Raw genomic sequence first — 14,349 nt, 5'->3', positions numbered from 1 at the left:
TTGTTTTGGATGAACAAGAGTGGTGGACAACATTTTTTTGACAATGGTTCCTCTCTCGAGTTTTTGACTATAATAGAATTGGCCATGGACCCATTTAACATTGGAGTCAATGGGCATGTCCGAAAATGTCATTAAAACAGCCAATAATGTTCGTTTACAAAACTGTTAAAGTCACCGAGTGGTTAGTGGTGTTCGTTGATGATTATAAACAATATATCGTCGCAATATATGATTCCAATCCGTTTATTTTGCTATAGTGGAACTATTTTTTCAACAATGGGATTTTACAAAATGACGAATAAAACACGACAGAAACTGTATTTCGCAACACTTTTTGTTTCTGGAACATCAACGAACACCACTAATCACTCGGTGAGTTGCACAGTTTTGTAAACGAACATTATTGGCTGTTTTAATGACATTTTCGGACATGCCCATTGACTCCAATGTTAAATGGGTCCATGGCCAATTCTTTTATAGTCAAAAACTCGAGAGAGGAACCATTGTCAAAAAAATGTTGTCCACCACTCTTGTTCATCCAAAACAAACTACAATATAGACTCAAGGTGTTAAATACCGGAATTATCCTTTAAAACAAACAGAAAAGCTGAAGTGGTGGAGCTCCTGTGGCTCAGGGAATCGGACATCCTCGCTTCGAATCCCTCTTGATTGTAAATAATAATAATAATAATAAACAATGCCAAATAATAAAGACATGTCCCCCAAAAAAGCATTGCATGTATGGAAGCTCCTGTGGCTCAGTGGGATGAGCGTGTTCTCCTCTGTTGGGAAGATCCGGGTTCAAATCCTTCTCTTGTTGGTAAACATGCTTTAGTTTCACTGGTTTTGTCCACATAATAAAGAAGTCCGTCTCATCTTCTGTCCAAACACCGCGTCCTCTACGTCAGGTGACTGTTGGAAACATTTCTTTTTCGAATTGCCTGAAAAACCAGGCATGAATTTTTGCGAAATGTATGTTTCCATGCGCCGTATTTTCAATTCACAATTTCAAGGGTTATGGAAACGCGGCTACTGATGCTTGAGGACATTATAAATACTCCTATATGAAGTGAGGTTTGGCCAGTTTAATGATTACTCTGAAATCAGTGCAAATTGGATTTCACATTTTTAAATGAGAAACTGTGGTTCAGGGTTGAGGAACTGGAAGCACATGTTCAGTGGATTCATATTTTTGGTTTAATGAACAGGAATCATTAATGTAAGACAGTTAGTTTATTGATAAACAATGAAAGAAAGCTGCAGCCAATCATCATCATGACTCTAACCAATCAGGGTTAAGCATCAATCAACCACTAGCGTACAAATCCGTCTGTGAGTCTGACCACCATTTGTGTTTATTAGAGTTCAAATACAGTATCACACACACATCACCGAATGCGTCACGATCCCCGAAAGTATATATATATAGTGTGAGTGTGGCAACAAAACATGTGACAAATTGTCTTATTCAGAAATATTTTGTTAGATGAATAAAGTTATGAAACAAGTCCTTGTATGGAGTGTGTTATCCTCTGTGTACTGTTGTGTTTCATCTAATACTCTGTAGAAATAAATAAATATTATAATTTTAATAAAGCAAGTCAAATGACGCCCTCCTGTGGTGAATAACAAGGCTGTTAATTATAAGTCAGAAGGAAACCGTGCATTAAATTATTTTGAATTGATTTCATATTTAACTAATTGTTCATTACCATGGACAATTTTTTTTTTTAAATCTAATAAATTGCCCGTTTTATGAAGTAGTAATGTATTTACATCTGTAATGTACTTTTAAAATTCGCGTTTAAACGCCCTCCTGTGGTGAACTGTGTGAATTACTCTGCTGTAACTTTATTTATAGAGCTTATAAACTCCAGCGAGAGGAAAACCATGCATGCGATTATTTTACATCGATTCAGATTTATTTATTACATTATTGGTGATAAACCAGACTAGTCATTACATTTATTATAGTCTAAAAGCTGTCCATACTTTTTTTGGCGCTCTAGTGGTTAATAAACAGAACTGCGGAAGAACATTCTAACCGGAACTACTTCTCTCTGTTTATGATGAACGAGTCGCGCAGGTACGGTGATACTCCGCAGTGGTACACGACCCGAACCAGTATACAATAGTGATTCAGGATAAGACAAAAACACGATTTGGAAAGGTGATTCATTATGTACTCGCTCATTATATAATATTTGTACATTTTAAACACAAAAAGTTACGAACTGCAGCTTTAAAACAAGACAAACTTAGCCAGTCGCCCTCCTGTGGTGAAAAATGTGAATTACACCGCTGCAACTTATTTCTACAGCTGTAAATGCAGTCAGAGGAAAACTTAGAATTAAAATATTTTTTAATATTTAATAAATTGTTCGTTGCCATGTGAAGCAGTAAAACATCTGGCAAATTACCCTTATTATTTCCAATAAATACATTTTACATCTGCGATATACTTTTTAAATTGGAGTTTAATCGCCCTCCTGTGGTGAATTGTGTGAATTACACTTCTGCAACGTATTCAGAGCGCCAGAGGAAAACTTTGCACTAAATTACTTTACATTGATTTCGTATTATTCAATAAAATATTAATTACCGCGTGAGAGAATAAAACATCTGGAAAAGTTCTCTTTTGTTAGTAGAAATATTGTTGAATGATGGACACATAACTCCGTTTTGTATAACGTTAATTCTTTACTAGAGAACTGGATATATTAATCACATGTAGTTCTTCAGACCAACCACCACTGAACAGGTTTTGTCCTAACTACGGATTCCCAATAAGTACAATTGCGATCTAAGAACATATAGTCAATGTTCTACAAATATATTGTTATATCTGTAATATACATTTAAAGATTCGCGTCTGAACGCCCTCCTGTGGTGAATTATGTGAATTACACTGCTGATTAAAATCATTTGATAAATAATTGAAAACATCTGGAAAACATGTCGTTTTAAGACGAAATATATTGCTGGATGTATAAACTAAGGGAAAATTATGAAACATGGATTGTATAATTCTCTGTGTATTGAACTGCCTCCCGAACAAATTAATAATAATTTTAAAAAGTCCAATACCTTGATTAGAACGCCCTCCTGTGGTGAATTCTGTGAATTACACTCCTGTTAATCACATACCTATGATTTCTCGTTATAACCATAACTCAAGTCAGAGGAAAACTTAGCATTAAATTATTTTGCATTGATTTTATATTAAATAAATTGTTAGTTACCATATAAAACCCCTTTTATGTATTTAGTAGTATAATTGTACATACGTTTAAATGTTAAATGAAAACGCCCTCCTGTGGTGAATTCTGTGAATTACACCATTTCAAAAATTTTCTACAGCAGTAACTCTAGAGGAAAACCTTTAATTAAATTTTTATTTTATATATATAATTATTAAGGCGGATGGTCCAGATTTATAACAACGCAGCTACATTCCATTAGTGAACACAATTTAAAAAGATTTATATTTAAAGCTCCGTTGACGCTTTAATAACAGAATAAATATAAGCGCGCGAAACGCCGCACGGTCACAACAGTATGTTTGATGTTATTTGAAGTTATTTTGTGTTGAATACTACAAAATATGCACTTTAATCCACGATGTATTTGTTTGCAAATGTTCAATGTAAAAAAATAAATAAATAAAAAGACCTTTATTTTGGAGCAGCTGAGATGCACTTCCGGTGTTGTCACTGTCTTCACTACCCCGTGATTATTTACTTTCTCTGCAGTGATTAAATATGATTGTAAGCGGGTTTTACAAAGCGTCAAACCTTCTGAAGTCCAGCGGGGAGTTGTGGAGGATCTGGACGAGGAAGACGAGCGCCGGTTCTTCCTCTCTGACCTTGACAAATCAGCAGGATGGAATCAGGTGCGAACTTCTGGCGTGACCTTTGACCCGCATCGCTCGATGTTCATTTGTTAATGCTAAAAAAGTTTACATGTTTATAATACACCGATTGTCAACCGAATACACAGAGGAAAATAGTTATAATTGCTAACGACAGAAGAAAAAATGAGGGAAATTAAAATAATATATATATATATTTTACATAAATTAGACTAGAGATCACAGGCACTGCAAATGTAAGTCGTTCTACTTGCTTTCTTATTTACTGAAGATGAAATGGTGTACAAATTCTTTTTTTTTTTAAGTAGTTGGTGAAGCAGTAGAAATAGTGTCCTAAATTACGAGTTATGGTTACATTTGGCTGGATATTATCATTAATAAATGTGCCAATATTCCCCAGTTGTGAACGACAGGCCCAAAATAAACGAAATACACCTATCGATATTAATGGCATAAAGCAAAATTGCGTTAAAAACAGTCACTTTAGAAGCATTTCGTCCCTTAAATTGTCTAAATGTCATTGTATTAATAACTATATTGATGGCTATTATTAAAACTAATAAAGTTTTGTCAGATGTTTTCCTTGTGCAACTTTACTTACAATCAATTAGTCCATGCTTACTAGGCTTGAATATTGTGTGATTTTGTGTGTTTGTTATTGGGGTGAATATGCATTTTTTAACTAAAGCTGAGCACTGTATATTATATTTCATCCGGTAAATATTGCTCACAAGAAACTTGAGAATCATTCCATACATTTAAAATAATCCTTTCAAAATAATATTGTATTGTCATTTCAGAATCGTGATATGAGGGTATCGTTACACCGCTACGAGTCAGGAATCAGTGGTTTAGAATGAAGCATCAGATCTGACGTGTGTGTGTGTGTGTGTGTTGATTTCAGGAGGATTATTCTGAACAACCCCAGGAAGAGGAACGCTCTCTCTTTGTCCATGCTGGAGTCTCTGAGAGAAAACCTCCTGACAGACTCACACACACCTGACCTGCGCGTCATCATCATATCAGGCATCTCACACACACACACACACACACACACACACACACACACACACACACACACACACACACACACCTGACCTGCGCGTCATCATCATATCAGGCATCTCACACACACACACACACACACACACACACACACACACACACACACCTGACCTGCGCGTCATCATCATATCAGGCATCTCACACACACACACACACACACACACACACACACACACCTGACCTGCGCGTCATCATCATATCAGGCATCTCACACACACACACACACACACACACACACACACACACCTGACCTGCGCGTCATCATCATATCAGGCAACACACACACACACATACACACACACACACACACACACACCAGACCTGCGCGTCATCATCATATCAGGCAACACACACACACACATACACACACACACACACACACCAGACCTGCGCGTCATCATCATATCAGGCAACACACACACACACACACACACACACACACACACCAGACCTGCGCGTCATCATCATATCAGGCAACACACACACACACACACACACACACACACACACACACACACACACACACACACACACACACTCATTCACACACACATCAGAGCTGCGCCATCATATCAGGCAACACACACACACACACACACTCATTCATTCACACACAAGACCTGCGCGTCATCATCATATCAGCCGTCCACACACACACACACACACACACACACTCTAACTCTGTCTCTCTCTGCAGCGCGGGGTCCTGTGTTCTCCTCAGGTCATGACCTTCAGGAGTTGACCTCTGCCCGGGGTCGCGAGCATCACATCAGGGTGTTCCAGACCTGCTCAGAGGTCAGAGGTCGTACAAGGCGCTTAAAGTACTCGAATTTGACTTGGAAAATCCTTGAAACAACATATTTATGAATATTTACGAAGACATATTTATATATTGTGTTAAATACAATATATATTAAATAAAAATTAAATAAAAATGCAATCTTTTGCGCAAAATGAACACCGCAGCCCGTGTGAAAACTTTTAGGTAGTTTTTATGACGCTGATTTTTTGTTCGTTTTTTTTTTTGGTCTTAGTTATTTGATGCTATAAAAACGAGAATGTGACGTCATGATTGACAGCTGTGATTGACAGCTGTGATTGACAGCTGTGATTGACAGCTGTGATTGACAGCTTCTCTAAGCGAAGTCACTGAGGCACCAACGGACTTTTTGGGGGGATTTTCGGGAGGAGATTTCATTGGAGCTTCAGCTTTAATTTCTACATGTCCATAACTGTTTATTTCACACTGTAAATTTTGTATGAACCGTTTCTGCGAGAGTGTGTGTGCGGGACCTTGATATATCGGCTCCACACACACACTCATTACTGCGCAGACGCCGGTCCCAAATCAGCGCCATGTTAGGACTCTGGCGGCTTCACTTTCACCAATGGACGAGAGTGAAGGGCGTCGTCCATCTTGTTTTACAGTCTATGGTCAGTGCAGTTGAACACCTCTACCTCTCTCAAAGGTCATGACCCTGATTCAGGATCTCCCGGTGCCGGTCATCGCTATGGTGAACGGTGTTGCCACGGCGGCGGGTTGCCAGTTAGTTGCGAGCTGTGATATTGCTGTCGCGACGGATACGTCCACCTTCGCCACTCCTGGCGTGAGCGTCGGGCTGTTCTGCTCCACGCCGGCGGTGGCCATCGGCAGAGCCATGCCCAGGAAGGTGATTCACTCTCCAGGGGGCGCCAGATTCACTCTCCAGGGGGGGCCAGATTGAGCCGATTACAGTTTTTTTCAATCGCTAACAAGCGCTTACCCATACTTCAGATAATTTTTCTAAACTCTTAACACAGACTCACACCTACAAAACACAATTGGCCAAATGGATAATTTTCTTCTCAAAAACACATTTTGTTAAATATATACTAACTCTTCATTTCAAAATAGAACACATCTTTCTCAAAATGAAATTATTCTGTCAAAGAATAACACTTGTTTTCACTTCACAAGTTACATGCAGTCAAACAAAGTACACCAGGTTTCAAAATACTGAATATTGTTGACATTACAAAAACTGCATAGACTTTTATGTTTCTTGGTTGGGAACTGTCTGTCCACATGTAGTAATGTTCACATTCAAAAGCATTCCAGTAAAAGCAAATCCTTTACTGTTTACTACAGGAGGTACAGTAGAAACACGGTATGATAGAACAGAAAAAGTTTTACAGTAGTGCTTACAGTGAACAAAATATCCATGAAACACACAAGAGCATTCTGAACAAAAAAAAACAACAACTTTTTTAGTACTTTTTTTTTTTTGTACTAAAAAAAGCACAAAATTACTGTATCTAATCTCTGCGATCTTCAGGGTTAGGCCACATGTTTTCATCAACATCACATCTGATATTATCCAAGGCGATGCAATCATGAACTGTGATGTCCCTGCACCAGCATCCATGGCTTCAAGGGGGGACATCTGGTCATGTGGCTGATGGTCATAAACCGTCCACCTCCATGCAGAAACGAACTCCTCTGGGGTTGAGGAAAGGTGAATAGGGTGGAAGGAAGAGACTTACCAGTCTTGGGTGGACTTCAAACCATGTTGTTATTGCTTGAGAATGATGGAAAGCCACATTGTCCCAGGTAATTACAAAGGTCCTCATGTTTTCATGAGAACCAGGCGCTGCTCTGGAACCAGGCGCTGGTGGAGATCATTGAGAAAGGCAAGGATGCGCTCGACATTATAGGGTCCACTGGCTCACTGCATCTCTCACTGGGCCTGCTCTTCTCCTCCTTTTACTGAATTAGTGTCAATGTAATAGAAAAAAAAAACCCTGCCACTCTTAGCCAGTCTAAACCAGACTAAGCCAGTCTGGAATCAGCTGTGATTGGCCCAATTTACCCAACATAAATCAGCTCTGTGTCAATTATTCAATTGTTTGTTTGTTATCAGCTGAGATATTCAATTGTTTGTTTGTTATCATCTGAGATATATTGTTTTTGAACTGATCATTGCAGAAGCAGAGGTTTTTATACTGTATCTAAGGTTTGGAATATTGTTTTTGCTATTGTGGGATGTTGTGTGTTAACATTCGTAAATACTACAAAAACAATCCATAGTTTTGTTGGGAGGTATAGCTTGTCTGTTAAGAAAATGTAAGCATTGTGGAAATGTGTTCACTGACTGCATATTGTGTGAAAACGACATGAAATGTGTGAATGGTATGGCCACAAAAGACCGATGCTGTGCTAATTGTGTTTAGAGTTTTGAAAATGTGACAACTGGCCGGACAAACGCTTGTTAGCGACTGAAAAAAACTGTAATTACACGAGGGTCGTCAAAAAGCCTTCACTGACACTTTAAGTGGGCCTAAAGAACATCATATTCTAAAGAAATAATAGTTTAAGGACACATTAATATTAGTGCTGTCAAATCGATTAATCGCATCCAACATAAAAGTTTATACACACACACATTAAATATTTATACTTATGATCGATGCAATTGATCGATTTGACAGCACTAATATAAGTAATAATAATGAATAGGCAATAATATATATATTTTTTAAACTAATTATAAAAGACTGAAACATATTATTTAGTAAATTTTAATTTTTGATTTAGTAATTTATTTTTTGATAATTATAATATTATCAATAATCAAATCATATGATTTATTATTATTAGCATTTTTTAACTCTATTTTAACTTTTATATTACTGTTGTAAATTACAAATTTATTGTAAAATAAAACAAATATTAGCAAACCATATAATAACTTATTGTTATTATTAACTAATTATAAACAAGAAGACTGAAATATTACAGTTTTGAATTAGTTAAATTATATTTGATAATTATAATATCAAATAATTTTTTACAAATATAATTATTATTTTAATCAATTATAAAAAAAGATAATTGATAATACTGTTATCAAACCATACAACGACAACAATAATTATTAGAATATTATTTTAACCAATTATAAAAAAGTGTATATAAATTACTGTTATAATTTACAATTTTACTGTAAACTTTGATCATTGTTTTTTAAAACACAAGTGGCAATATTAATATTTAGAGTAATGAATGAAAGAAAGTATGATTTGATAAGTGTTTTTTAAAACAAAGTTGCAATATTAATATTTCGGGTAATAAATGAAAAAAAGAAAGTATGATTTGATAATTGTTTTTTAAAACACAAGTTGCAATATTAATATTTAGAGTAATGAATGAAAGAAAGTATGATTTGATACGTTTTTTAAAACACAAGTTGCAATATTAATATTTAGAGTAATGAATGAAAGTATGATTTGATAATTGTTTTTTAAAACAAGTTGCAATATTAATATTTTGGGTAATATATGATTTGATTTTTTTTTTAAACACAAGTTGCAATATTAATATTTAGAGTAATGTAAAAAAGAAAGTATGATTTGATAATTGTTTTTTAAAACACAAGTTGCAATATTAATATTTCGGGTAATATATGATTTGATAATTGTTTTTTAAAACACAAGTTGCAATATTAATATTTCTGGTAATGAAAGAAAGATGAAGACTGACGCTGTGCTCCGGTCTCCAGCTGGTCATGGAGATGCTGCTGACGGGACGGCCCATCTCGGCTCAGGACGCTCTTCTCCACGGGCTGCTCAGTAAAGTGGTGTGTGAGGAGCAGTTGGAGGAGGCGACGCTGGCCATCGCCCGGCGTGTGTGTGAGTGCAGCCGGCCCGTGGTGGCTCTCGGGAAGAGTGTGTTTCACACACAGATGGCCGAGGGCCGGGACGAGGCGTACGCGCGTGCTTCCGCTGCCATGGTGGAGAACCTGGCGCTGCGGGACGGGCAGGAGGGCGTCAGGGCGTTCCTGGAGAAGCGCAGGCCTGTGTGGAGCCACACCGACGAGGAAGCACACATGTGACTCCACAAACACAACACACAACTTTTTATTGAACGTTTATGTGACTCACACACACTTTGCTTCTTCCACTGTAATGTCTTAATAAAGGGAATAGTTCATTTTTGGGTGAATTATTCCTATTTTTTAAAGGGGCGCCCTTTTCACACATTGTAAAATAAGTATGAATATTTGCAATTCTTCACATACACATAAGTGAGTGTGTGTGTGAAGTTTCAGCTCAAAATACCCCACAGATATTTTTATATCGCATGTTAAAATTGTCACTTTTTGAGGGTGAGAACAAACACACAGTTTTGTGTCTGTCCCTTTAAATGCAAATGAACTGCTGCTCCCGGCACAAAGGGCGGAGCTACAACAGGTTATGTAATTACCTCACACACACACTGAACATTTCTAAAACTTTTAGCCTTTTATGTTCAAACCGGAGTCAGACAATGATGGAGAGACTCGAGAAGAACAGGACATGGACATTTCTGAATGGTTAGTTGGTGAATTTATGTAGATTCTAGTCATTGATTAGCATATTCTGTCATAATAATCTATAAATCGTGTTCTGGGGGCGGGGTTTATGTAAATTCTAGGGTTGGTGATGTCACTAACCCGGGAGGAAGCTCGTGTAGTTCCTACCAGCCGTTTGTTGTAGTTCTTAAAAAACTATTTCTTTAAAATCAAATCTTCCTTTGCTTTGAACGTTGAGCGTTGTAACTTTGCAGACGTTGTTTATGATCAAACACAACATTACACACTAACTACAGTTTTAAATCATAATGAACCACCGCTTGAAATGCGTTTGCTGGTCGGAACGTCCCAGGAATGCTTTAATTAATTAATGAAGGACAACACACACACACAAAAAAAATCCTCAAAATAATTTCATCCTCTACTTGTTTTGGAAGAGTAAGTCTTTAGGAGCTCAAATGAAACCTCTCCTGACGTCCGCTGGCCGACTCCCTCCCGGACGCAGATTCCGTCGGCCAATGGGAACGCTCGTTCCGGGGAGGTGACCCGGGAGTGGGCCAATGGGGTCGAAGCGTGGGCGGGGCAGGAGAACAGGTGATTGGTCGTATTCTCCTCCGATGATGCCGGGAGGGTAGAGCGGGAGCGGGAGCGGGGGGGACGGGAACGGGGAAAGAGGGAAAAGCGGAGGAACGTGGGGTGGATAAAAGCGGCATCTGTGAGTGTCTTTCTTCTGTTTATACTTCTTTTTGTAAAGCTGAGGGCGAAACCAAAACTCAAGTCAGCTTTATACAATACAGATTGTTTCAAACTTCATCAGATATGAGACATTCTCTAAAGAGTGTCAATTATTCAGCTCAATTATGTAAAGCTCATCAATTATGAATCACAATAGTGTTATTATCATCTCAAGTCAACTCAATATTGACTGAATTCAGTTCTATAAAAGCAGAGGTAAGAGTTTAGAATAGCATTTAAAACGGTAATCAAATTAAAATATATAATATAAAAATATAATATTCAGTTTAGATCGTTTGGTGACTCGAGTTAGCAGATACATTGAAAATGCATTCATTCATATTTTATAATTGTATATAAAAAAAGTTACAATTTAATCATTATTTCTGTATTATCCATTTCAATTAGTTTTTTATAAAAGTCTTATATCAATATGATTTTTTATTTTTAAATGAAAAAAGAAAAAATTATAATAATTCAGATTGGGTGCCAACTCAAAAAGAAATAGATATTAAAAATTATGCCTTTCATAAGCATATTAAAATAATAATAATCCTTTTATTATCAGTTTCAATTTGGTTTTTATTAATTGTTACATTGTTACATTATAAAATCGAAGTCTTATAAATGCGTCATTAATATTATTTATTTTAAAATGAATAAAAAATATAATAATTCAGATTGTGTGCTAAAAGCAACATTAAAAAGCGCTTAATCCTTTTATAACCATATTCAAAAATAAATAAATTGCTAAATTGAATATTACATTGACATTAATGTGGTTAATTGTGTTTTGATTATAATATTGCAGAACATGATCATAAGTAATGTCTGTTTTTTTTTAATGATTGAGTGCCAATGTTAACCAAAGAGATGGTTTCTAAATATGATTGACAGATGTTGTGCTCACCTCTCTCCAGTCGGTGTCTCGGTGTTGATTTCCTGCAGATAAACTCACTGCAAAACCAGACAACACTCGTGTCAGTCACACTTCGCCTGTCTGTGTGTGTTTAATGTGACTGTGTGTGTCTGGTTAGATAGAGATAGATAGATATACCCCTAAAGTCTCTGTGCAGCAGGTGTCTCCAGAGTGAAGGATCTTGGGTAGCGACGTTCAGGTCTCGGCACACAGTGGACAGCGAGACGAGAGAGACGACGTCCAGGAGCCGTAACACACGCAACAGCAGCTCAGGAGGAAGAACAGCCAGACCGAACAGAGCCGGCAGACCCAGCGCTGCAACACACACACACACACACACACACACACACACACACACACACACACACACACACGACCATCCATATCAAGGTATTTTTTATTATTATACCGGTTTAACCATATATGATAGTATTTTTTGGGGGTGTTAACCACATTTTCCACTGATTGAGAGAGCAAATACTGCAGTAGATTGACTCAGAAGTCCCTTTTTTACTGTCGTGAGTGAATATTGTAGAAAAAAGTCCACACTAGTATGATTAGTACAGGTTTGCAAGGCTGTGTACAGCAGGAGGCGCTGTAGAGCGCCAGAAACAGCGGTTTCCCCGGTAACGACTGAACACAAAGCGGTTTCCCCAGTAACGACTGAACACAAAGCGGTTTCCCCGGTAACGACTGAACACAAAGCGGTTTCCCCGGTAACGACTGAACACAAAGCGGTTTCCCCGGTAAGGACTGAACACAAATCGGTTTCCCCGGTAACGACTGAACACAAAGCGGTTTCCCCGGTAACGGCTCATAAACGCTGCTTTATCAGGAAGGATAAAGAAAGATTCAATTGAAATAACATCGAAACTTTTCGTCAGTTCACTTCAGATACATTCATATAAAAACACCCGCGCCGCGTTTTAACTTTGAAACTTGCGATTCTCGTGTTTATTCAGCGATGTCAATGCCAACCACAAACAGATTTTCCAAAAGCCTGTGTTGATATTGTGAACTAATGTATGGGAAACACTGTAATATAATTTCACAGTTATTAATTATAGTTCAACCGATCCATCTTCACCGTCACGCTCAGTAACACACACATCACCAGTGTCATTGTTAAAGCGACATACACCGGTATTTCGGTATATAAAAAATTCAAACAAAAATACACACAGGTATTCTCTATGAACCGGTATAGCGCCCAGCACTACACACTGCAATAAAACACTCTGTTACCAGTGTGAAGAGGAATAATCACCCTGTCTGGCGGCGGCCATGAGCGGATACACCAGCTGATCTTTAAAGAGACGAGACAGTTTTCTTAAGTCTCTGTAGACGACGCCTGCGCTGCCACCTGTGCGGGAAGAGACAACTTCAGGTTAAATATAAAAGCATCAAGTCAATTACCATAGAAGATCACTTTAAACTCCTCATGTGGTTAAAATCAAGCGTTTAATGTTGTTTATGTGTCCATGTGGTGTTTTTAATATATGCTTTAAGACAAACCATGTGTAAATGCATAAGTCTGTGTATTTTCTCCTTAAACACACTTTTGAGCTTCTAATGTTTAATCAAAATGTCTTTGTCCAATGTTGACAAAATATTAGGGATCCATGATATATCGGCATTGGCTTAATGTTATCGGATAAGAAAATCTGGACGATATATTAAAGCTGATAAATAATTATTTCCTTCAGCTGAGACTGTTCAACATGATGGTTTTGAATTGCTTGAAATATGATTGAAATCAAAAAGGAAAATACAGTGAAGTGCAACATGTGCAGCGCAAGCCTGTCATATGATCTAAATATAATTATAATGAGAAGATCATTATAATTGTGTGCTTGGGACATGGCTTTTGTTTTTGTATCAGGCTCCCAAAAATTATATAAAAATTTGGATTTAGATTTATCCGCCAACATATCGATTATCGGCTTTCAAATATAAAGAATTATCGGTTATCGGTATCATCCTAAATTTTCATATCTGTGCATCCCCACAAAAAATAAATAAACCTTCTCCTGTCATTTAGAGAAACTAACTCGCCAACTCAAGCTCATCTGCATACACTTTTGAAGGCCACACCCACATCTTAACGTCCAATCAGCAACCAAGCCCCGCCCCGTATGTTTTATTCCGTTACATTTTTATTCCTCGTCACAATATGGAGGATTCATCACGACTTTAAGGATCAGCTTCTGTACCGGTAGTTATCAATCCAGGTAATTGAATCAATCAATAATATTAAATGCAATATAAAACGTACCTGCCCAATCAGCCGTCAGATAAGCATCTGGCTTCAGCGCCAGCTTGCGGGAGTTCTCCGTAGTCTTGTCCGTCTTAAGAACAGCTGTTTCACAACACATCAATACTCAACCGAGAGAAGACAGTGCTGACTTAATAAAGAAATGTGCTGTGTG

General features: G+C 37.5%; 2 protein-coding genes across 5 annotated transcripts in view; one reads left to right on the top strand and one right to left on the bottom strand.

Annotated features, from left to right (window-relative positions):
• The first annotated feature begins 2,070 nt into the window (after positions 1-2,070).
• echdc3 (enoyl CoA hydratase domain containing 3) lies at positions 2,071-9,836 on the top strand. Of its 2 annotated transcripts, none has more exons than XM_079623948.1 (6): positions 2,071-2,086; positions 3,753-3,892; positions 4,776-4,897; positions 5,634-5,731; positions 6,406-6,606; positions 9,475-9,836. In XM_079623948.1, the coding sequence occupies exons 2-6, from the start codon at positions 3,762-3,764 to the stop codon at positions 9,805-9,807; spliced, it is 885 nt and encodes a 294-aa protein (XP_079480074.1). In that variant the 5' UTR covers positions 2,071-2,086; positions 3,753-3,761; the 3' UTR covers positions 9,808-9,836. The 2 variants fall into 2 exon arrangements, with proteins under 2 accessions (XP_079480074.1, XP_079480073.1); XM_079623947.1 differs by having other exon boundaries at positions 2,084-2,170.
• Positions 9,837-10,659: 823 nt separating this feature from the next.
• fbxo7 (F-box protein 7) overlaps positions 10,660-14,349 on the bottom strand; it is an 8,199-nt gene continuing 4,509 nt past the window's right edge. For all 3 annotated transcript variants that reach the window (XM_079623944.1, XM_079623946.1, XM_079623945.1), the window contains exons 6-10: positions 14,196-14,279; positions 13,188-13,283; positions 12,059-12,235; positions 11,912-11,958; positions 10,660-11,020 (exon numbers count right to left, since the gene is read on the bottom strand). In XM_079623944.1, coding sequence (XP_079480070.1) covers positions 10,721-11,020; positions 11,912-11,958; positions 12,059-12,235; positions 13,188-13,283; positions 14,196-14,279 — 704 coding nt within the window. In that variant the 3' untranslated portion in view covers positions 10,660-10,720. The remainder of the gene's footprint in view (positions 11,021-11,911; positions 11,959-12,058; positions 12,236-13,187; positions 13,284-14,195; positions 14,280-14,349) is intronic.

This window comes from Phoxinus phoxinus (assembly GCF_949152265.1).
Source record: "Phoxinus phoxinus genome assembly, chromosome: 9".
NCBI lineage: Eukaryota > Metazoa > Chordata > Actinopteri > Cypriniformes > Leuciscidae > Phoxinus > Phoxinus phoxinus.
This window is presented reverse-complemented; position numbering and strand designations above follow the sequence as displayed.